At 40.7% G+C, this 24,182-nt stretch overlaps 1 protein-coding gene across 8 annotated transcripts in view; it reads left to right on the top strand.

Moving 5' to 3' along the window:
* Nucleotides 1–24,182, top strand: part of PFKP (phosphofructokinase, platelet) — an 81,010-nt gene that overhangs the window by 8,547 nt on the left and 48,281 nt on the right. For all 8 annotated transcript variants that reach the window (XM_024197302.1, XM_024197303.1, XM_024197301.1 and 5 more), the window contains exons 2-4: nt 5,200–5,273; nt 19,003–19,080; nt 22,742–22,931. In XM_024197302.1, coding sequence (XP_024053070.1) covers nt 5,200–5,273; nt 19,003–19,080; nt 22,742–22,931 — 342 coding nt within the window. The remainder of the gene's footprint in view (nt 1–5,199; nt 5,274–19,002; nt 19,081–22,741; nt 22,932–24,182) is intronic.

Raw genomic sequence — 24,182 nt, forward strand, 5'->3', positions numbered from 1 at the left:
TTAGCTGTGCCACATACAACTTGCCTGAAGCTTATGGATATGTACTTGGCATGGCTCAACCATGCCTCCACTGCTGCTACCCATGCTACTATGGCTACACTCTATTCAATGTGAGCTAGCGTGAGTATGTGTACAAGAATAGGAGAATCACAGCCCTACCTCATATTGTAGGCGTAGCTTTAGACAGAAGGGAGTGAGTAATTGTAGCCTCTTGAAACCTGGTTACAACTGCTATGTTGGGAATCTCTAGCCTAAGTGTTACTCACATATCAGCCTTTTGAGCCACTTCCTCCGACATGGCTTTCATACTTTGAGACTTACGTACAGTAATTGTATCAATAGGAAAACACACATGAGTTTGGGGTCATCTTCCTAAAATGTTGTGTAGAAGTAATTTAAGTGATTAGATGGATACACATCTATTCAAGAAAACTGTATGCATAGAGTACTCTGTGGGACAATTGCACTATAAATTTTCTGAGGCACTGAACTGGAATTATTACTTTACAAATAATGATCAATCTAAGTGCTTGGTAAAAGTTCTGAAATTCTCACTGGTGACTGGAAAACCAGGTTGTGTGAATGCCTTATTGTTTATATTAACCAAAGCTGATATTCCTGGACTAGAAACCTTCCCATCTTTATCAAATAGACATGGAAAATGTAAATGTGTGGAAACAACCCTGGATTTTCATGTACATTTTTAGCTTTGCATAGGCATCCTGTTTCAAAAGTAAAATTCTCAATAAACTGAAAGCACCAGTAAGTTCTTAAAATGCAAACAGAAAAGAGAAGTTCGTTTAAAATTAATAAGTATAGAACCAGCAGAATAATGCTGCTTAAACTGAGCAGGAAATTAATAACATTTATTTAACATTAGGAAAAGTTTAGTACTAAAGCAAATGATATTTTCTGAGCCTTTTAGTCATGTAACTTTTTTAGTGAATTTGTTACCTGTCTTCTGAAATGGTACTTCTATTGTAACTTTGATTTTTTTGGTGGAGTTGAGTTCCTCAACATTAGTGAAACCGCTCAAAATGAATACATGTAAAATCATATAAACAGATAAGAAAAAAATATGTTTGAACTGAAAAAAAAAAAAAAAAGTAAGTGTCTTACGTAGCAAATAGGGCTAAAACACACATGTAAGAAACCATACAGTAACTAAAATGTACTGCATCAGTAGAGACCCTCTACTTATTAAAAAGATGAGCAAAATATTGTGTTCAAAAACATTTTCCTTTCCCTCACACTTTTAATGAAGAAACAGTTATAAAGGTTAATAGTCCAAGGGGAAAAAAATCCTATGTAATATAAGGATACCTGATTCAATGGGATTTAGGAGCCTCTTAGCAAATCATTGGGTAGAGACGGCTATAGCTGCCAAATCTAAAGGGTCAGAGAAATCAGTATTTTATGCTTAATTTATTTTTTATTGATTTATAAGTTGCCTTTCACCAAAGCTATTAGGTGCTTACTTGCATCGAGCAGCCAGCAATGGGTACTAATAATGAATCACTGCTGCCATCTCCTGAAATGTTAACATATACACTGGCACCAAGTCAGAAATTTGAAAAAAAAAACAAAAAACAATTCAGACAAAGGTTAAACAAGTTTCTAATAACATATCCTAACAATGACCACACTTGGATTCTGTTCGATCACCAACAATGAGGGAATCATAGAATCATAGAATATCAGGGTTGGAAGGGACCTCAAGAGGTCATCTAGTCCAACCCCCTGCTCAAAGCAGGACCAATTCCCAACTAAATCATCCCAGCCAGGGCTTTGTCAAGCCTGACCTTAAAAACCTCTAAGGAAGGAGATTCCACCACCTCCCTAGATAACCCATTCCAGTGCTTCACCACCCTCCTAGTGAAAAAGTTTTTCCTAATATCCAACCTAAACCTCCCTCACTGCAACTTGAGACCATTATTCCTTGTTTTGTCATCTGGTACCACTGAGAACAGTCTAGATCCATCCTCTTTTGAACCCCCTTTCAGGTAGTCGAAAGCAGCTATCAAATCCCCCCTCATTCTTCTCTTCTGCAGACTAAACAATCCCAGTTCCCTCAGCCTCTGCTCATAAGTCATGTGGTCCAGCCCCCTAATCATTTTTGTTGCCCTCCGCTGTAAAGAAGATGAGAAGTCACCTTACCATTATTATTTGTATTCCCATAATGACTAGAGGCCCTAGTCATGGATCATGCCACTGTTGAGCTAGGTGTTGTACAAAGACAGAACAAAAAGATGGTCCCTCCTCCAAAGAGTTGACAATCGAAGTCACTGGCAGGTTCAGCCCTAGATAGCTGATAAGAAAGTGCTTCCCTCCCTGGCCTTAAATGATGTGATGCAGTTAATGTGTCCTTGACATTTCAGGGTTTTTAAAGATTATCACCAGCACCTTGAATTGATCCCAGGAGTGGGACAGAGAAACAGTACAAAGACCTGAACACGAGTGTTGTGTTCACAGGTCTGCTCTGGTTGAGCAGAAGACAGTTATATTTTGCTCTAGCTGAAGCTTCAAGGTGGTCTTTGAGGTTAGGCCTAAGTATGGGTTATTACCATAGTGTAGTCTGGAGGTGCAAAGGTGTTACTGGCAGGGAAGAATTCTGCATTAGAAGGGAGTGATCAGACTTCTCACAAGCCACAGATGATTAAAATAAATATGTGCTGCAGCTGTAACCTGAAAAACCAGGATCAGTGACGGATCCATTAGGATCTTAATTTAGAAAACATTGACAAAATGCAGACATACATCATCAGCAGATGATGCAGCTAATGCCTTTGCCCAGTCCATTAAATGCTTCTTCATGCCCACAAGAATCTCTTCTGTTTTAGCTGGTGCAAGTCACATCCATTCTGAATCTCAGCCTTCCAGTCAATCGCACATTTGGGCTAATGAGACTGTTAGTCAGTGGAAGACAGACACAGAACTTTGTGTTGGTCAGTATTTATTATATCCGCAAAACATCTTGCAGTCACCTCATACATGCTGAACAGGAAAGGTGATAAGGTGGAATCCTGAAGGATGCAGCAGGTGAGAGCTTTCCGGAAGGATGAAAGTGGGGAAGGAGAAAACTCAATGAATGGCCATTCTGAACATGTCCGTAAGACCCTATAGACAAATCAATGGTACCAAAAGCAGCCGATAGTTCTAAAAAAAAGCATGGCCTTTACCCTGCTCATCACTATAGGGATGTAATTAACCATCAGTATCTATAGAGACTTGGTTTAGAGAAACAGTATTCTGCATAAAAATATTAGTATGCTAAGCAACACTTGCATCTCTTCTTGCTCTTGGGTTGGCAGAGACCACAAATGCCATAGAGAACACGGACAGATTTTGGAGGTGAAGAGTGCCCTGTGCCACACTCTACAGCGATTACTGCACCCTCCCTGGCCTTAGTCGATACATGAAAGGCCAGATCTTCAGCCAGTGGAAATTGATGTAGCTGCATTGGCTTAAAAAAACCTGACTCAAAGTGTGTGTGGTTTCTGGAAGGAGAATTGCCTCTTTGAATGGATATTTGCTACTACCTTGCTCTCCCTAGCTGATAGACTTGTTTTCCTCACTGGGTATGTCTACACTTGGAGCTGGGGGTGCGATTCCCAGCCCATGTAGTCATACTTGCACTGGCTTTCATCAAACTGGCATGCTAAAAATAGTAGTATAGCTTCTCCCACCGACATAGTTACTGCCGTTCGCTGGGGGCGGTTTAATATCAACAGGGGAGCACTCTCCCATCAACATAGAGTGGCTACACTAGAGATCTTATAGCAGCACAGCTGCATTGGTACAGGTCTCTGGTGTAGACATAGCCTTAATGTTCAGTTCTTGCACAATGAAAGACTTCCGTTTAATAACAATGACTTTATTTGTCTTGTGTTCCTAAGTAATAGGCACTTGAGGTAACCTCAGGGTCACTGAGACCTTCACACTAATCAATTTCAGCATTCACAAAGAGGTTAGTTCAGTGGGACTTTAAATACTTCCCTGGAAGTGATAGTATCTAGGCTCCCTGAGGACAGGCCATATGCATGACTTTGTTTGTGGGTATGGAGATTCAGTTCAACTCTCTTGTGTGGTTTAATCACCTTATGTGTTTCAAATCAGGGATTATTTTGCACCTATGTCATCAGCAGAGCTGATCTATTTCTGAGCTATTTCCAGTAACTAATGAATCCTATTGATCTGGGGGACTGTAGATACTATACTATATTTTATGCTGTGGCATATCTAGAAGTCCAACGAGAGTGCTGATCAGCTGTTCGAGAAGTCTCTTAGCTTCCTTGCCCCTCTCTTGTAGCTCTGTATTTGTTTCTTGTGCCTGGAGTCTGTTGGTAATTCTCCATGTCTTTTATCATTAGTAATATTCCCCATGGTAGATGGAGAGAGCCATTACAATAGACACCACATAATTTTTGACTCTTTGGATTGACACCCATTGCGTTTGCTATAAAATGGTTCTGTGAAACATATTTGCTGCTTAATAAATTGAAGTATTAATACTGATAAAAACAAGTATGACATCATTCAGCCAAGTGTTTCAATTTGTCAGCTTCTATGAAAAAAGTACTAAGGGCTCCATTGTGAGCTGCAGGACATGCCCGCACAGGGTAGTAAGATACCATAAGGCACTCCCTTACCTATGCTATCCACATCACAGATGTGTACTCAAGGGGAGAGCAGCTGGCACTGGCTTGCTACCCCCCACCCCATCTCTCTCATGTGGCTCTGCTCTTCCACAGCACACCATCTGTGCAGCTGAGCTGGTTTGGAAGAAAGTAAGCTGGACCAGGAAAAAATGCTGGCACAGCTTACTTTCCCCTCTTGCAAGGTGCCAAATCACCAGCCTTCTGTCAGTTAGCAATCATCACTTTCTAATTACTGTTTATTCTGATAATATTTTGACAATTTCATCAAGTTCCCCTGTTTAATGTCCATATAATTATGGTGCTAAAACAAATAACTCTGCCCCCTTCAACTTCTAGAGCTGGCTGCATTGTCAGAATGTACATTTCTGTTATAGTAAAAGCTTTTTTTTTCTGTTTAGAACCAAATTATAGCTTCCAATTAATTCCTTCGTTGTTGTTGTTGTTGAATTTTGTTTTTGACAAATGTATTTCAAGTTAATATTAGAAAATTGAGATGACCTTGCATAATTTTGTAATAAATGAATTCACTTTCTCTTCCCAGGTATGAATGCTGCAGTACGTGCGGTAGTGCGTATGGGAATCTATGTTGAAGCTAAAGTGTATTTTATCTATGAGGTTAGTTTTCCTGTTGTATTCATTCTGTATTTGATTTTTGAATGCGTTTGGACCTTGTTCTTGTGGAAATTTCACATGGACTTTAATGGTGTAAGACTCAAAATATTACACATGGTGTTCCTTTTGATCACACCAAAAGCCTTTTTTACCCATGAAAGGTAATTTACCTGGTAATGACCAAGAGATGATATTCTAATTAAAACAGAAGTTTGATTTCTGGTTCCAGACCTTTTCTCCATACAACAGCAAGGGGTTGGGAATATTGAGAAGACTTAGCTGTGGTAGTTGATGGGATCAGGCCTTGCATTACGCAGCAATGACCTGTCTATCTATACGTGAATACCTTCTGTAAGGCATTCATCTAGCCCTCCCCTACCCTCCCTTACTATAGTATGAGCACCTTACAACTTTTGAGGTGTTTATTCTGACAACACCCTTGTGAGGCAGGAAAGTAGTATTATTCCTAGTTTACAGATGGGGAACTGAGGCACAGAAAGATTACATGGCAAGAGTAGTCTGCAGCTGGTTCTATAACCACTGGACAATTTTTCCCATTCTACAAACTAAGGGGAGTAGTTGACAGGCTGGCTACAAGATGAAGTCCTCTCCACTTCTTTCCAAACATCAGAACTATTGTGTCTGTGATTGATGTATATGTATGTGAAGTTATATTCAAACTGCATGGGATATGGAAATTTGAAAGACATATACATGTACATCAAAAGGAGAAAACTATTTATGTAAATGTTACAGGGAAAATGTCCATATTGTACTTCAATTTAATAAAGAGATATATTTTACCTTTAAAGTATGTGAATATTGGAATACAGTAAACATTTTAAACAAACAAGTGGCCCATTTGTATTGTATGTTGGAATTATATCAGTTCTCCTTTAGAAGCCTTTAGTTTTTAAAAGTAAAGCAATCATGGGATAACATGGAAGGTCCTTTCATGGATCAATAACTGGTTAAAAGACAGAAAACAAAGGGTAGGAAAAAATGGTCAGTTTTCAGAATGGAGAGAGGTAAATAGTTGTGTGGCCCAGAGATCTATACTGGGATCAGTGTTGTTTAACTTATTCATAAATGATCTGGAAAACGGGGTAAACAGTGAGGTAGCAAAATTTGCAGATGTACAAAATTATTTAAGATAGTTAAGTCCAAAGCAGACTACGAAGAGTTACAGACTCACAGAACTGGGTGACTGGGCAACAAAATAGCAGATGAAATTCAGTGTTGATAAATGCAAAGTAATGCACATCAGAAAACATAATCCTAACTATATATACAAAATGATGGGGTTTAAATTAGCTGTTACCACTCAAGAAAGAGATCTAGGAGTCATTGTGGATAGTTCTCTGAAAACATCCACTGAATGTGCTGCAAGAGCTGAAAAAGCAAACAGAATGTTAGAAACTGTTAGGAAAGGGATAGATCAGTGGTTTTCAACCTTTTTTCATTTGTGGACCCCTAAACATTTTCAAATGGAGGTGTGGACCCCTTTGGAAATCTAGTGTCTGTATATATAGTTGAATTCTGTTCAGTCAGTTTTCAGTCTAAGTCTTCCACGGACCTCTTAGACATAGTCCATGAACCCCCTAGGGAGGTCCATGAATCACAGGTTGAGAACCACTGGGATAGATAAAAAGACAGACAATGTCATAATACTTCTATATAAATCCATGGTTTTCCCATCCCTTGAATACTGCGTGCAGTTCTGGTCACTTCATCTCAAAAACAGATATATTAGAATTGGAAAAGGTACAGAGAAGGACAACAAAATGAATATGGGTATGGAACAGCTTCCATATGATGAGAGATTAAAAAAGACTGGGACTTTTCAGCTGGGAAAAGAGATGACTAAGCGGGGATATGATAGAGGTCTATAAAATGGTGACTGGTATGGAGAAAGTAAATAAGCATCTGTTATTTACTCCTTCACATAATACAAGAACCAGGGGTCACCCAATGAAATGAATAGATAGCAGATTTAAAACAAACAAAAGAAAGTACTTACTCACACAACACACAACCCGTGGAACTCATTGGTAAGGGATGTTGTGAAGGCACAAACTATAACAGGGTTCAAAAACAAACTAGATAAATTCATGGAGATTAGGTCCATCAATGGCTATTAGCCAAGATGGTCAGGTATGCAATCCTATGCACTGGCTGTTCCAAGCCTCTGAGTACCAGAAGCTGGGAGTGGATGACAGGTAATGGATGACTCGATGACTGTTATGGTCATTCTCTCCAGAGCACCTGGCACTGGCCACTGTCAGAAGACAGGATACTGGGCTAGATGGATCATTGGTCTTACCTAGAATGGCTGTTCTTACGTTTTAGAAGTTTATAAGCCAAAATAAACATTTTATCTAGGCTAAAATGTGGGATGCAATTTTGCTAATGAAAGGTGATTTTAATATGTCATATAAACCAAATTTAATTATAGAAGTGCTAGAAAATACAGCGTTTGCTAGTTTGTATTTACCTAACACACCGTTTATATTTTTAAACTTGATTATTTATTCATTTTTGTCCATATCTGTTTATACTCAGAGTGCAGCCACTAGAGCTATAAAACACATTTGTAAAGGAGGCTTTTTGTTTGTTTTTGCTTTTGTTTTTTAACTTAAGCTATTCCTAATGCTGGACATGTTAAGCTGTAAAAGTTACTTGGCATAACAAGGCATTCACTGAAGTTTGTATAGTAACATAAGCAACATATACATTTATATGTGTTTCAGAATAATGTGTACATATGGTTAATCCAATAATCTGTGGCAGTTTTAAAATGGACATGAGTTTGGGCTCGAAAGAAAAATAGTAACAGCTATTTGAAAAACAACCATCAAGCAAATTTTGTTATATTGGACACTTTAAAGTTTTGTTTTAAAATGCAGAAATTAATTCAACTATGTTATGAAATGTGATGAAGGTTATTGTGAGGCTAAATATGGTAAAAGCTTTCCACAATTTTAGCTTGCAAGAAAGACAGCCAAAGAACTTCTTACCCTGCCCCCTCCCCCCCCCCAAATCTAACCCCTTGTCAGAAGGGATACAAATTGGCTGTGAGTTGAAAGGAAATTCTAGGAATTGGCAAGCTAATGAGCACACCAAATATTCAGAAGCTGGTTGTTGTGGCAGCACAGCACAAAAGATTTCTGGAGCACAGTGCTCTGCTTATTTGCATACCAATTCTCTTTTTGTAGTAGGAAAATATTAATTCTACCCTTCATTCCCTGCCCCTCCCATGGTTCGAAATTAATATGTCTGCAATCTGCATGGTTTGCTACCCCTATTGTATGACTTAATGGACGATTGGCAGTGAAGTACTGGACTGGGTCCTGCATCATGATGATAGGGGGAGCCGAGAGTGGACAGATGTGGGGTTGAAGCCTTAGGGACAGATCCCTGGGTGCAGCCAAAATACACAGAGTGCAAGTCAAGAAGCAGCATGCAAAGATGGCTTAAAGCTCCTGTGTTATTGTCCTGCCCTGGTGCGTCTGTGTATATGGACTATATGGCTGTTCTCTTTACCCTGTCGTAGAGCAGTGTGAAGGATTCTCTTATTCAAGCCAGGCTACAGTGGTCATAAGGGGTCCAAAATGCATCTGAGGATCAGTGTGATGTATGAATGTTGAGCTGCACACTCTTTTCCCTGCTGCAGGGAGTATAACAGTACGGGCCTGGCACATAAGACCCCCCACATCATGTCTGTGCCTCTGGAGGATCATCCTCACACTTGGAAGTAAAAAATTCACCCTCTTCCTGACTTTATGTACCCCAAAATTAATAAGATAAGTGTTCAGTTCAAGCCTTCTCAGTCTTGGCTGCTCCTGGGGTTCCTACCTCAGGACTGCTCACATTCATTCATTTTCCATGCCTTTCCAAGGCTAACCTGTTCTTAAATTTACCAGAAATGTAGAAATACTTCTTTATATGACATTCCGGGGTGCAATCCAGACCAGTGAGGGGTTATGTCACCCTTGCCCTGCAGCTTGGGGTGCCTCACAGTGCTTTGCTGCTGTAGCTCCCAACCTGGACTTCTCACAAACAGTATGCAGGTTACACTCTTTGAGTGTCTGTGTATAGCCACAGCCCTGGTCCAGCAACCCTGGCCCCAGCAGCTTGCCAGCAAACACCAGCTACTCTCGGTCTTCCAGCAGCCTTGGGTTCCACTTGCAGGTGACCCTAACACATGCCCAGTCCCAAATTTCCCCCCCAAAACGTGTATTCTGCACTGTCCAGCCCTCTTCTGGACAGTCCAGGTATATTAGGTCCATTGTCCATCTAAAGGGATCAATAAACAACAGTTTGCTACCCTAAATGGAGTTACCTACACAATTCAGTTTAAACTCAACACTGGATTAGTTTTGATTAATGAATAAAACAAGCTTATTTAACTTCAATGAGATATGTTTTAAGCGAGTACAAGTATAAGGCATTAAAGTTAGAAATGGTTACAAGAGAAATAAAGATAAAATGCTTCCTAAACTTAACAAACAAGACTTGGTTCACGGTGAAGTTCTTACCATATGCTTCCAGCAACAGGGCTGACCAAACTTCAGGTCAGGATCTCACCCCAAAGTCAAATGGGTGGGTTTCTTTTGCCTTCTTCCATGAAAGAATGAGAGATGGATAGGAAGAGATAACTTGGAGGGGTTTTGCCCCTTACTTTTATAGTTCAGTCACCCTTTGAAATGCATTTTCCTGAGGGCAACCCCTAATTAAAATTCATTCAAACAGTAAAGGAGGGTGGTGAAAGATTTTCCTGTTTGCTGAAATGCAGATTTTTCTTGTCTCCTGTCTTCCCCTCTTGCTGTCTGAGGACACTGTTTACAACTTATATGTAAATTGAGGTAACCGCTCATTCCTTTGTTTAAGACCTGCTTGACCCGTCCTGCCTAATCACGTGGGTTTGAACATGTGCTACTAACATTATTTAGGGGGAATTCATAACTTTACATATAATGTTGATACACGCATTTCATTATGGTATTATTGACCAGCGAGTTATTAGTTTTCCAATGATACCTCACGAGGCTTATTTTATACAAAATTTATTACAATGGTGTGTAGGGTGTGAATACAGGGATGCATTCTGTCATACTTTAGTGGACCACTTAATACACTCAAATGTGTAACTGCTGATATTCTGCAATTTTTAGCTTTCTTAATGCCTTCCAGGATAAGGCAAATTGGGATAATCACAGATTAGTTACTACGGTTTGAAGACATGAATCTGTAGAAGTTGTGTGAGGTGAATATTGATGTACAATGTAGTTACTGTAGCAGAGAAGAGATTCCAACAGAGAGTAACATTCTATCTTGTTTACACTTGTGTAGGTCTGGAATACAGGAGCATATGATTCGTTGTGAGTAGGGGACATGCCTATGAGAGATAAATAGCTTGTAGTTCAACCCTTTCAACATTACACTGTAGGGGTGGGCAAACTTTTTGGCCTGAGGGCCACATTGGGGTTGCAAAACTGCATTGAGGGCCGGGTAGGGAAGGCTGTGCCTCCCCAGACAGCCTGGGCCCCATTCCCTATCCTCCCCCTCCCACTTCCCGCCCCCGTCAGAATCCCCGAGCTATCCAACCCCCCCTTCTCCTTGTCCCCTGGCTGCCCCGACCCCTATCCACCCCCCCGCCCCCTGACAGGCCCCCCGGAATCCCACGCCTATCCAACCCCCCAATCCCCGTCTCCTGATCCCTATCCACACCCCTGCCCCCTGACAGACCCCCCGGGACTCCCATGCTTATCCACCCCCCCTGTTCCCCGGCCCCTGACTGTCCTCCCCTCCCTCCCCCCGAACCTCCGCCCCATCCAACTGCCCCCTGCTCCCTGTCCCCTGACGGATTCCCCGGAACCCCCCGCCCCTTATCCAGCCCCCCGGCCCTGGCCCCCTTAACATGCCGCTCAAAGCAGCATGTCTGGCAGCCGCGCCGCCTGGCCGGAGCTAGAGACGCTGTCGCTCTGCTCGGCAGGAGCGCACCGCTCCACCCCCCAGAGTGCTGCCCGTGCAGCCGCATGGCTTCGGGGGAGGGGGAACAGCAGGGGAGGTGCCGGGGGCTAGCCTCCCTGGCCGGAAGCTCAAGGGCCGGACAGGATGGTCCCACGGGCCGTAGTTTGCCCACCTCTGCTGTAGGCAGTCACCAGGGTGTTGATTTTTATTCTTCTTTGATTGTGTGTTGATTAATCATGCAGTCATTTTTCTTTCATGGGTGCATACAAATGCCTTAGAAGTATGCTGTTTGCAGTGTTGTTGTAACCATATTGATCCCAGAGAAAGACAAAGGGTGGGGGCAGGTAATATTTTTTTATTGGACCAACTTCTTTGGGTGGAAGAGACAAGCTATCCAAGCTTCACAAAACTCTTCTTCTGGTCCGGAAAAGGTAACCAGAGTGTCACAACTAAATACAAGGTGGGACAGATTGTTAAACATACGGGGTTAATGAGTGTTGCAAGAAACCACTTAAAATGAAGCTGTCAATTAACATCGCTACAGTCATAGAACAAAGAAGGGCTAGTAGATTACAAATTGTTGTAATGAGCCATAAAACCAATGTCTCTGTTGAGACTGTGATCGTTAGTGTCTAGCAGAGTTATGAATTTAAGTTATCTGGCTTGTAGTTTGAAGGTGTTGTGCAGGTTTCCTTTGAGGATCAGGATTGGTAGGTCAGCTTGCATTGTGAAAAATGTTTGTCTGTGGGTGATAGGGTGTTTTTGTCTTTTATCATTTTTCTGGGTGAGTTCATTCGAGAGCATATTGATTGTCTAGTTTCACCCATATAGCTGTTATTGGGACATTTGATGCACTGGATGAGGTACACCACATGTCATGATAGACACGTGTAGGGGTATTGATCATTATAGCAAAGATATGTCAGCAAGTTTTCCATCTGTTTTTCTGGCAGTGTGTGGTACCGCTTTGAGTTGGTGTGTTCTGACCACTGGGGAGCTTGCTGCTGATGATAAGCTTGGAGATGTTGGGGGGGTCTTTGGAAGACTAGGAGAGGGGTTTGGGGAAAGATTTCTTCCAGGGTATGCTCCTCATCAAGTAAGGGTTATAATTGCTTGATGATACCCTGTGTGGATTCCAGTTTGAGTAGTGTGATCAGTGGTTTTTTGTTTGTTTGTTTGTTTTGTATTGAATAGGGTGGATAAAAATCAATGATTTAAAAAAAAATCAAAAAAATCTGATTTTTTTAAAATTTAAATCAGATTTTTTTGATAAAATACTTTTTGAGGAAAAAACCTATCTAAAGATAGTTTTAATTAAGATACATTATAGCTCGAAGATATCTCATCATGGAATAGGGATTATAAATTCTAATTTTATAGTATGAGACTATAGTCATGTAATGTTTAAGAAAAGTTTTGTAAATGAGTTCCAATAGTTCATGGATTATAGGGACCCAATTTTATGGGGTTCCAGGGGCTTCTGTATAGATTATTTAGGTTAATCTTTCTGTCTGCCCAATGGGACTTAGTGCTCAGTCTAGGGCTTGGTCTACACTTACCCCCCAAGTCGAAGTAAGGTATGCAAATTCAGCTACGTGAATAACGTAGCTGAATTTGACATACCTTACTTCGAACTTACCGCGGTTCAGACGCGGTCCACACGCGGCAGGCAGGCTCCCCGTCGACTCCGCGGTACTCCTCTCGTTGAGCTGGAGTACCGCAGTCGACGGGGATCACTTCCTGGTTCGATTTATCGCGTCCAGACCAGACGCGATAAATCGAACTCGGAACTTCGATCCCCAGCCGCCGAACTAGCGCGGCAGTGTAGACCAGCCCTAGAAGATAGCATCAGAGATGCTTAGTTTTGCAGTTCTCAAACTGTGGATTTGTGTCTCCAGAGATAACATGCTTGTTAACAGCAAAAATGTTTTTAAATGAATAAATAAGATATAGAGGTGAGAAATAACAGACCTCAATCCTATTGTCCCTCTGTAAATTTGTGTACATAGCGTCAATCCCTTACCTCTCTCTAAAAGTGCAAATTTTCAAAAAGTTCAATGAATAGAAGATTGGTGGGGGAGGAATAGATCCGGACAAGGAGAAGATGTCTGGAGATAAATGTGAGAAGGGAGGGACAGGCAGTAGAAACAAAAGTGAAACTGTTTGAGCAGCATATTCCAGGAGTCTTGAGGTCTTTCTGAGTGTAGCCTTCATTGATTTGAGATCTACCATACCATCCTCACTAGAAGGGAAAACCTGTAATGACAGTAGGCCGTAAAAGAGACCCAGTTTGGGAATATTTTAATGAAGTTCCTCCACCTGTGGGCAGGGCCGGCTCCAGGCACCAGCCGACCAAGCACGTGCTTGGGGCGGCACCTTGGGGCAGGGCGGCGCTCGCTTTTTTATTTTTTATTTTTATTTTTTGGATTCGGCGGCGCGGCGCTCGGAGGGGGGGCGGGGGCTTCGGGCGGCGTGGTGCTTGGGGTGGGCGGGGCTTCGGGTTGCGTGGTGCTGGGGGGGCGGGGATTTCAGCGGCGCTCATGCGGGGGGGTACGGCGGGGCGGCGCTCTTCTTTTTTGCCTGGGGCGGCAAAAAAGTTAGAGCCGGCCCTGCCTGTGGGTAAGACAGACATGCGTGTAAAAAGCAAACAGTGTGACAAAGAAAAACTTGACTGTTTACATTCAAAAATTCATATGCTTGTTTTGTTAAAATATTATATGTTTGCTGTTGAAGAAAAAAATCTACATAACATTGTTGTTTTAGTTAAATAAAACAATTTAAATCTCTGTCTGGTGATGTTCTCCTCCTAATACAGCATGTCAAAAAAATCCTCCAAATATTAATGATTAATCTGTTGAATTGGAGATAGTTCACCTCCCAATTACTTCATAAATATCTGCTTCAGTTACCTTTGGTAAATGAAATAACCAAACAATCATTCATTTTCTGATATAGCTGTAAAACTAATCTGAAAAGTTTTCAAAATAAATCACTTTAAAAATGTATAGTGTGTACCTTCTAAAAATGAAACCTACATCTATCTCTGAGTTGTGAAGAATATGTATTAAGGTTATAACAACCAAGAAGAATGCACTTTTATGTAGAAATCCATGATTAAATCTAGTCTTCCTGACTAGTGATTTAAATCAAATCCATCCTGGTATTGAAGCAAGTTCTCTCAGGTTATTTGGGTGGCCTGTTCCATGATGTGATCTACCCCTCTGGTGGAGTGAAGCTGCTCTGGGAGGTTAAAAAACAAAACAAAACAAAAACACCACCAAAAACCTGAGAGTTAAAAATATTCCTGTTTTGATCCAATTGGTGAAATTAAAGGCCTTGAAATTTTCAGCCTGACTTGTTACTGGACAGTCTCTACGCAAAAGAATAAATGGACACAAATCAGACGTCAAGAATTATAACATTCGAAAACCAGTCGGAGAACACTTCAACCTCCCTGGTCACTCGATTATAGACCTCAAAGTCTCAATACTCCAATAAAAAACTTTAAAAACAGACTCCAACGAGAAACTGCAGTATTGGAATTAATTTGCAAACTGGACACCATTAAATTAGGCTTGAATAAAGACTGGGAGTGGATGGGTCATTACACAAAGTAAAACCTATTTCCCTATGCTATTTTTCCCCCTACTGTTACTCACATCTTCTTGTCAACTGTTGGAAATGGGCCATCCTGATTATCACTACAAAAGTTATTTTCTACTGCTGATTATAGCCCACCTTAACTGATTACTCTCGTTATAGTTAGTATGGTAACACCCATTTTTTCACGTCCTCTGTGTATATATATCTTCCTACTGCATTTTCCCCTGCATGCATCCGATGAAGTGGGTTTTAGCCCACGAAAAGTTATGCTCAAATAAATTTGTTAGTCTCTAAGGTGCCACAAGTACTCCTCGTTCTTTTTGTTACAGTTGATGAGCCAAAGGCAGTCCATCCCATTAATGCTTCCTCTGACCCCACATAAAATTGTTTCATCCTCTTTACTCGTTTCTTTCGCAGTGTCAAGAGCTCTGCAGTTGTGGCAAAAAGTAGCCCCACGTTCAGGCAAAATGTAGCTGTAATGGGTACAGCTTTGAACTGAGTAAGAACAAACTGGCTGTGGAATAGGATTGAGCTCCTTTATAGCATCATGTTTATTTATAGGGATGTTTTACCATATGTGTAAACAGATATTAATTTAATGAGCCCTATACAATTCTTGGAAGTTCTTTGTGCTGCTTGATAATAACCCAAAGGAAAATGGACTCCAGAGTTTAAGGAAAATTAGCAGTTATTATAGAATATGAATAAGAGCACAATTTTGATCCCCCAAAAGCAAGGGCATTTGAAAACTCCTAAATTGTTGATTTTAGTCCGGAAAATATACTCTAAATTTGCAGTAGAGGAATATGAGATTTAAGGGTTCAAGGAGCTGAGAATACTCCCCCCTAACAATTTTAGGGCCCACTTATATCACCCTTAAGGATTGACTAGACATGAACATTAATCCGGAATAAAATAGGATGTGAATTTAAAGCAGATTAATTATTCCTGATTAACTCCCAGTGTAGACACCCGAATTCTGGAATAAAACTGCCTTATTCTGAATTAGTGTAATGCACTTCCAGAGTGGATTAGCTAATGTGGAATAAGGTAATTTTATTTCAGAATAAGAGTGTCCACTCTTGGAGTTAATATGGAATAGCCCTTACTCATGTTGAGTAGTATGTTGGTTTGCAAGCAAACCCATTGCTCATGGAGTAATGTACTACAGTACTCAGTACAGGTACCCACTGTACAATTTGTTAACATATAGTCAACTTCCTAGAGCCCCACCCGCTTCCCCTGCTGGGTAGATCCCCCTCCTCACCCTGGTCCTTCAGTGCAGCCCTGTTAGGTCCTTGCGACCCACAGTTTTGAAACCTCTGCTCTAGTTCAAACAGAAATTAGTTCAGGGAGGTTCTATGGCAGGGGTTCTCAAACTGGGGGTCGGGACCCCTCAGAGGGTCACAAGGTTATTACATGGGGAGTCGCGAGCTTTCAGCCTCCACCTCAAACCCCGCTTTGCCTCTTGCATTTATAATGGTGTTAAATATATTTAAAAGTGTTTTTAATTTATAAGGGGGTCGCACTCAGAGGCTTGCTATGGGAAAGGGGTCACCAGTACAAAAGTTTGAGAACCACTGTTCTATGGCCTGTCTTATAGAGGAGTTCACACTAGATGAGCATAATGGTCTCTTCTAGCCTTATAAAATATGAATTTATGCGAGAAGGAAGATAGCTTGAGCACCAGTGGGGAAAGACCCTTTTGTCCTGTATTGATTGTGACATCAAGAATATTTTGGGTTCTTTGCTTTCACCAAATTCCTGATTAAGGGACCTCTTCTGGTTGGTGAATAACTTGTTGAAACCTTCTTGTCTCCTGTTGGACTGCAATTGAGCATTTCTTGCTACGAGGAGATTTGATGCACTTTGCTCAGATTCGGATGGAAAGCATCAAAATTAAAAGTCTAAATTAATTCATGCTGAAGAAAACCTGGTTTTGTGTGTGTGTAGATGCATGTGTGTGTGCGCATGTGTGCACACACGTGCATTTTTCCAGTATTCTGCTTACCTTGGAGGGAAATGTGTTACCAAATACTTCAGTTTGTAGAGACCTTGTTTAGATGAATCCTAAGAGCATGTAAAACATAGAAAAATCACAGAAATTAGCATCTGAAAGACCTTTCCTGAAGCCTGTCTATTCCATTGCCCACTGCATGATTGCACCTAAAATGTATTTATTTCTCCAGTCTACTTTGGGAAGAAGCTTCTACCACTTCCCTTTTGAGACTATGCCATAAACCTTTTGAGACTTCAGAGAATTCACGGTCACTCAGGATGATACTCATAATATTTTACTCAGTATATAATTTCTTCTTACTGATTTTATCTTATTACTCCTTTGGATCACCCTAAGTACTTTTTTCTCCATCCTTAACCTTTTACGCCCTTTAAACATTGGTAGGCTTATCAGGTTCCCCTGAGTAATCACATAGTGAAACAAAAAATATTTATGCTCTTTTGATCTTTCCTCATTACTAAATCCCTCCAGATCATAATTAATCATTTCTGTTGTTCTCTGAACTTCTGCCAATTTACAGCCCCAACTTTTTAGTATTCAGATTCCCCAGACTGACAGATGCAGTCTTGCCAGGGTCCTATAAAGAAGGACCATTAACTCTTCGCTCCATAGCATGATTACTCTGCACATGCAGCTACAAGCCACTTTACCCAATTTTGTTACCATATTGGACTGCATCCGCTTTTAATTTAATGTCCACAAGGCTGAATAACAGCTGTAAATTTCTTTCCTATCAGATCTACTCGTTTGTATTTTTCCAGATTAAATCTCATTTTATTTCATTCCTCTCACCATGTTTTGCAACACTTCCCAATAAATTAGAATCTGCAAATGTCAGTATCCTGTGGTTAATAGCTATATAGTGAATTAGTGAAACCAAATTATTACTGAGCCCTACAGCTTCCCCCTAGACATCTTTCCTCTTCTCATCCTGATACATTGCCATTTAACCATACCCAATGATTTTCCAAGCCAATTTGAATTTAGGTTTTGAGGCACTGTTTTAAATGCTTTATCAGAATCCAGGTACATTGCCTCCACTACATTTCCTTCACCATTAATTGTGTAAAAAAGAGCAATAAAGTGCGTCTGACCCCATTTGTTCTTTGTAATCCAGTTTTGCCTGTTGCCTTTTGATTCTGTTTTGCTCTGAGATGTTTAGAGATTTTTCCCATTACTTTAAAATGTATTTAAATGATGCTTTCTAAACAATAAATGTCAGAATCACTTTTCTTTCTTTTGTGGAGACTATAAACACTCTTGCTTTCACCTTAATCTGTCCCCAGTACTTCATGGTTCTTCAAAAATAATAGAACGTGTAACCTTTAATGCACAGCAGATATATTGCCATTCCCTTATACTAGCTATCTGTGTTGTACTTTGATGGTGTAATATTGCATTTTGAAGCTAGGGCTTCGAAGCAAATGGCTTTCACTCATATCCCATACTGGCACTTCTCTGAAGCCACTTTCCTGTTCTTCAGAATCTCAGCTTTAATTTTTATAAGTAAGTCTCTAGCTGTCATGGTTGTGAAGAAATCTTCAAAAAATATGTAACTGATGCAGAGATGAGTCTGCAGAGAGGCTGGAAACTAGCTCTGAGAGGCTTGAACCACACCATTCATCTTAGTGGAGGGTTAACTCAGCAATCTGGTGATGAACATTTAATTGTCAGTATTATTAACTTTTTCATCTTTTATGTAAAAAAATGAGAGGGAGGAGCACAGATCTGCACAGTTTATTGAGAGCGATGACTCATGTCAATGCCACAAGTAGTGGTTTTTGGGAGATACCATCATTTACCTTCAAATCAAGAAGAAGCCAAGCCTCATGAGCCAACAGGGCCCATAGGTGCATTCAAGTACCTCAAGGGGGAGCTTAAGAAGCCCATTAGAGCCAAGTGGCACATATCATCATATTGTGAACATCAACACAATTTACTGTGAATAGTGTATAATTTTTGTGGTTCAGGTAAATGGGGCTAAAGTTGTGGGTGGAGCTTGGAAGAGTACTACTGTCTAAAATATATGTATATATAGATAGATCTAGATATAAATGTACAACATGACCATCACCCCAGTAGTAATACTATGCAGAATGACATGTCAGGTTTCTAAAATACGTTTTCTTGTCTCAGGGTTACCAAGGTATGGTTGATGGAGGTGACAACATTGTTGAAGTGTCATGGGAAAGTGTTTCAAGCATCTTGCAAGTGGTAAGTACTGTAAACAACAGAAAACAAAGCAAAGCCCTCATTTGAAATCATTAACCAGAATTTTTAAACTTGAAGATCAAGGCCAAGAATTTCAAAAGTAGTCAGTGATGTTGACTGGCTCCATTTTTGGGCATCCAAGTTCAAACACCTGTTGAAAGGGTCTGATTTTCAGATAATTGATGCACAGCACCTTCCAAAAATCAGACCTCTATGTGGTATATCATGCCGGGCACCTAGAAACAGTAACCCCTTTTGAAAATGTAGGTCTTAGATTTTCAAAATTGGGTGCCCAAAGTTAGGCTCCTAACTGCATGTTTAGGCATACACATTAATCAGGAGTGGCAGAATTGTGCCCCAGAAGTTTAAAACAATGTCATATTAGTAATGTATTAGGGAAATGCTGTGTTTTATGTGATGCCATGGAAGCTGTTCACCAATAAAAGTAAACATTTACATTTTTTAAATTTATATGCAAAACAATTGCTAAAAAATGAAACCATTATATGTGGAGGCTCCTTTAACCAGATCATTGTGCAAAACAAGATTGTGCTGTAGTTACCTCTCTGCAGTATTTCTTCTTCATAAAAAAGTTCTCATTTTCAATAACACATAAAAGAAAGAAGGATGTTGTTTGCCGGCCTTTCTGTTCTTTTCTGTACTATTCTAATTTTATTTTGCAAAAATAAGTATTCTGAGGGAATGGGTAATTTTTTTCTACTTGGTTCATAATTCTGTTTCTGAATAGAGGCACCCACTGTTAGCAGCAAATGGGTCACATGCTTCTTTCACTTAACACAGACTCTTGCCTATTATCATTTCTGATGTTTCTAATGTGAGTCATTTACTCATTGTTTCCATCATGACTGGTTACTTTTAGAACCATTTCAAGTGTGTGTTTGTGCTGCACTCTCATTCATGGAGACAGGTTTCCCAGCTCTCTTCTTCCTCACTTTCATCTTCCCATTATCAGCTTGTTATAACTTTCAACATGTATGGGCAGTGCCAAGAAATGGTTTGGAACAGGAAGTGCTCGGTGGTGAGGCAGACTGTTTCAGATGGTAATACAAACTGTACAAATTCCAAGCTCAAATTTGGGTTGGGCCTGGCTCAGATTTCTTGTTTTTACTCTACGTAGGAAATGATTATGAAACACTGAGGTAATAATCTCTAAATCTTCTGCTAGGAAAAAAGAAAATCTGCATTATGTTAATATTACTTTCTAGACTACATTAGAAATACAGCAAAACTATAATCAAGGACAATAAGCTTGTATAAAAGACAAAAAAGATATACTGATGATTATATATTTTCTGTAAAGCTTGCTGACAGATTCTAAACAGATTTTAAACATCTAACAAAATCATCCAAAAGACAGGACTTGATGTTCAACTACCCAGACATCTGTTGGGAAAATAATACAGCAGGGCGCAGATTATCCAATAAGTTCTTGGAATGCATTGAAGACACATTTTATTACAGAAGGTGGAGAAAGTGACTAGGGGAGAGTCTATTCTAGATTTGATTCTGACGAACAGGGAGGAACTGGTTTAGAATTTGAAGGTGGAAGGCAGCTGGGGTAAAAGTGTCCATTAAATGATAGAGTTCATGATTCTAAAGAATAGTAAGCGGGAAAATGGCACAATAAAGATAATGGAATTTCAAGAAGGCAGACTAGCAAATTCAGAGAATTGGTAGGTAAAATCCCATGGGAATGAAGTCTAAGGGAAAAAAGAATTCTGGTGAGTTGGCAGTTTTTTAAAGAGACATTATGAAGGGTACAAGAGCAAATTATCCCAATATATAGGAAAGAGGAAGTATGGTAAGAGACCACCCTGGCTTAACAGTAGATCTTTAATGACCTGATCCTCCAAAAAGAGTCATATAAAAAGTAGAAACTAGGTCAAATTACAAAGAATGACTATAAATAAAACCAACACAAGCAGGTAGGGACAAAATTAGAAAGGCCAAGGCAAAAACAGGAGATTAAACTAGCCAGGGACATAAAGGTAGCAAGAAAACATTTTATATATACAGTAGAAGCAAAAGGAAGAGCAAGGACAAAGTAGGCCCATTACTCAATGAGGAGGGAAAAACAATAACAGAAAATGCAGCAAATGGCTGAGTGTTAAATGCCATTTTTTGCTTCAGTTTTCACCAAAAAGGTTAGCAGTGATCGGATGACTAACATAGTGAATACCAGTATAAATGGGGGAGGATCTGAGGCTAAAATGGGGAAAGAACAAGTTAAGAATGTCTTCAAGTTCGCAGAGCTTGATGAAACATGCCCTAGAATACTTAAGGAACTAGCTGAAGAGATCTCTGAGCCATTAGCGATTAACTTTGAGGAAGTGTGGCGGATGAGAGAGATTCCAGAGGACTAGGAAAGGGCACGTATAGCACCTATTTATTAAAAAGGGAATAAGGACAACCCAGGGAATTATAGATCAGTCATCTTAACTTCAGTACCCAGAAAGATAATGGAGCAAATTATCAAACAATCAGTTTGTAAGCACCCAGAATAAAATAAAGTGATAAGTAACAGACAACACAGATTTGTCAAGAACAAATCATGTCAAACCAACCTAATAGCCTTATTTGACAGGGTAACAAGCCTTGTGGATTGAGGGGAAGCAATAGATATGATATAACTCGACTTTAGTAAGGCTTTTGATACAGACGCACATACCTTCTCATAAACATGGTAGAGAAATATAGCCTAGATGAACCTACTGTAAGGTGGGCACACAGTAGGTTGGAAAAGCATACTCAGAGAGTAGTTATTAATGCTTCACAATCAGACTGGAAGGGCATATCAAGTGGGTCCCTCAGGGATCTGTCCTGGGTCCAGTTCTATTCAAAATGATTTGGATAATACACTTATAAAGTTTGTGGATGATACTATGCTGGGAGAGATTGCAAGCATTGCAAAGGACAAATCTTGACAAACTGGAGAAATGGTCTGAAATACATAGGATGTTATTCAATAAGGACACATGCAAAATTCTCCTCTTAGGAAGGAACAATCAATTGCACAAATACAAAATGGGAAAGGACTGCCTAGTAGGGAGTACTGCAGAAAAGGATCTGGGGGTCATAATGGATCACAAACTAAATATGAGTCAACAATGTAACACTGTTGTAAAACAAAGCAAACATCATTCTGGAATGTATTAGCAGGAGTCTTGTAAGCAAGACACGAGAAGTAATTCTTTCACTGCTCTCAGCACTGATAAGACGGAGTATTGTGTCCAGTTCTGGGCACCACATTTCAGGAAAGATCTGGACGAATTGGAGAAAGTCCAGATGAGAGCAACAAAAATGATTAAGGTTCTAGAAAACATGACCTGCAAGGAAAGATTGAAAAAAAATGGGTTTGTTTAGTCTGGAGAAGAGAAGACTGAAGGGAGACAGGATAACAGTCTTCAAGTATATAAAAGGTTTTCTTATCTACCACGCTTGTTTCCTGCCTCATTGCCTGATATGCATGTACCATAGTTTTTAGAATGTAATTTTCCTAGAGATTTGGGTAACTCTATTATTTTCTAGTGTACTCCCATACATTTTTTTGTTAATATTTTCCTTAATTAACAAATCAACATAAAAATTATTAGCAATTTACATAAAATATGACAAAGATAAATTATTTATTTCCTTTTTCCAGGGAGGGACAGTTATTGGTAGCGCACGCTGCAAAGAATTTCGTACCCGGGAAGGCCGTTTGAAGGCAGCTTTCAACTTGATTCAGCGTGGAATCACTAACCTTTGTGTGATTGGTGGTGATGGTAGTTTAACAGGTGCTAATCTCTTTCGTGAAGAATGGAGTGGACTTCTAGAGGAACTGGCACAAAGTGGTAAGTTTGCATCTCTGTGAACATGTAGAGCTCTTAGTCCTCCTTCAACTGATGAAAGAAAATATGTTGTTATTACACACAGAAAAGTTACATTCAAAGAACGTTATTTAGGTTGCAAAGTCAACCACATGAAAATTAGGAAATGCTAGATTTATGATTGTGTACACATAACTTTTCAGTCCCCTTGTTCATCCATCCTGTGCTCTGAATAAGCCAGAGTTCCTGTGGAAAAAAAATAGCACAGGATCAAGTAATTAAAGACTATCATAATGCATACACAAAAGGGTCCAAATTAAAGTTGCATAGTGTCACAGTGTGACTTGCCCCGTGGGCTGGAGAACGTGGGTCCAACCCATCCCTGATTACAGATTGAGCCACACCTTACTCCTGAGGGCATTCTGTGCCAAAAAATTAAAAACTCTGCACCAAAAAAATAAAAATTCTATGCACAGTATTTTAAAATTCTGCAAAATTCTTGCAAATTTTATTTTTCAAATAAATGTGGAGGCTCCAGCATGGCATTGGGGAGCACAGGCCACTGGCTGCACAGAGGTGGGAGATCACTGTGCAGCTCCCTTCCGGGACACGGAGTCAGTGGTATGGTTGCACCCAACCCATGACACAGCGCAAGGACCGGGCCTGCCCCAGAAACACCCCAGGGCCCTGCCCCTCTGTGCTAGGTGCATCAGGTCTGGGCAGGCAGGCTCAGCAAGGCAAGATCCAAGTGTGGAGGGGCTTAGTATGGGGGGATCCATGTCTGGGTTGAGAGGGTTCTGTGTGGAGTAATCTGGGTGTGGGCGGCTCAGTGGGGGATCCAGATGCGGGGGTATCTGAATGTAAAGGGGCTTGTTGGGGGGCTCTGATTGCAATAGTAATGGGACTCTGCAGGGGGGGTCCAGGTGAAGGTTGGGGCTCAGTGGGTGGGGTCTGGCTGTGGAGGGGATAGAGCTTTGCAGGGGGGTCTGGGTGTGGGAAGCTCAGTGGGGGGATCCAGATGCTGGGGGAATGGGGCTCATTGGGGTGGGGATCTGCGTTGCGGGTGGCTCATTGGGGTGGTCCAGGTGCAGGGAGAGTGGGGCTTATCAGGAGAGGTTCTGGGTGCGGGGGGAGTGAGGCACAGCAGGAGGGTCTGGGCATGAGGGGGTCTGGATGCACAGGGGTTGGGTGTATGGGGGGGCAGCTCCCTGTACAGTGATTCCTCCCCCTGCAGGTGAGGAGCCATGGATGCAGGAAGCATAAAGGTGGCAGTTT

Source organism: Terrapene carolina, unplaced genomic scaffold, assembly GCF_002925995.2.
Source record: "Terrapene carolina triunguis isolate 2854851 unplaced genomic scaffold, T_m_triunguis-2.0 Scaffold111, whole genome shotgun sequence".
NCBI lineage: Eukaryota > Metazoa > Chordata > Testudines > Emydidae > Terrapene > Terrapene triunguis.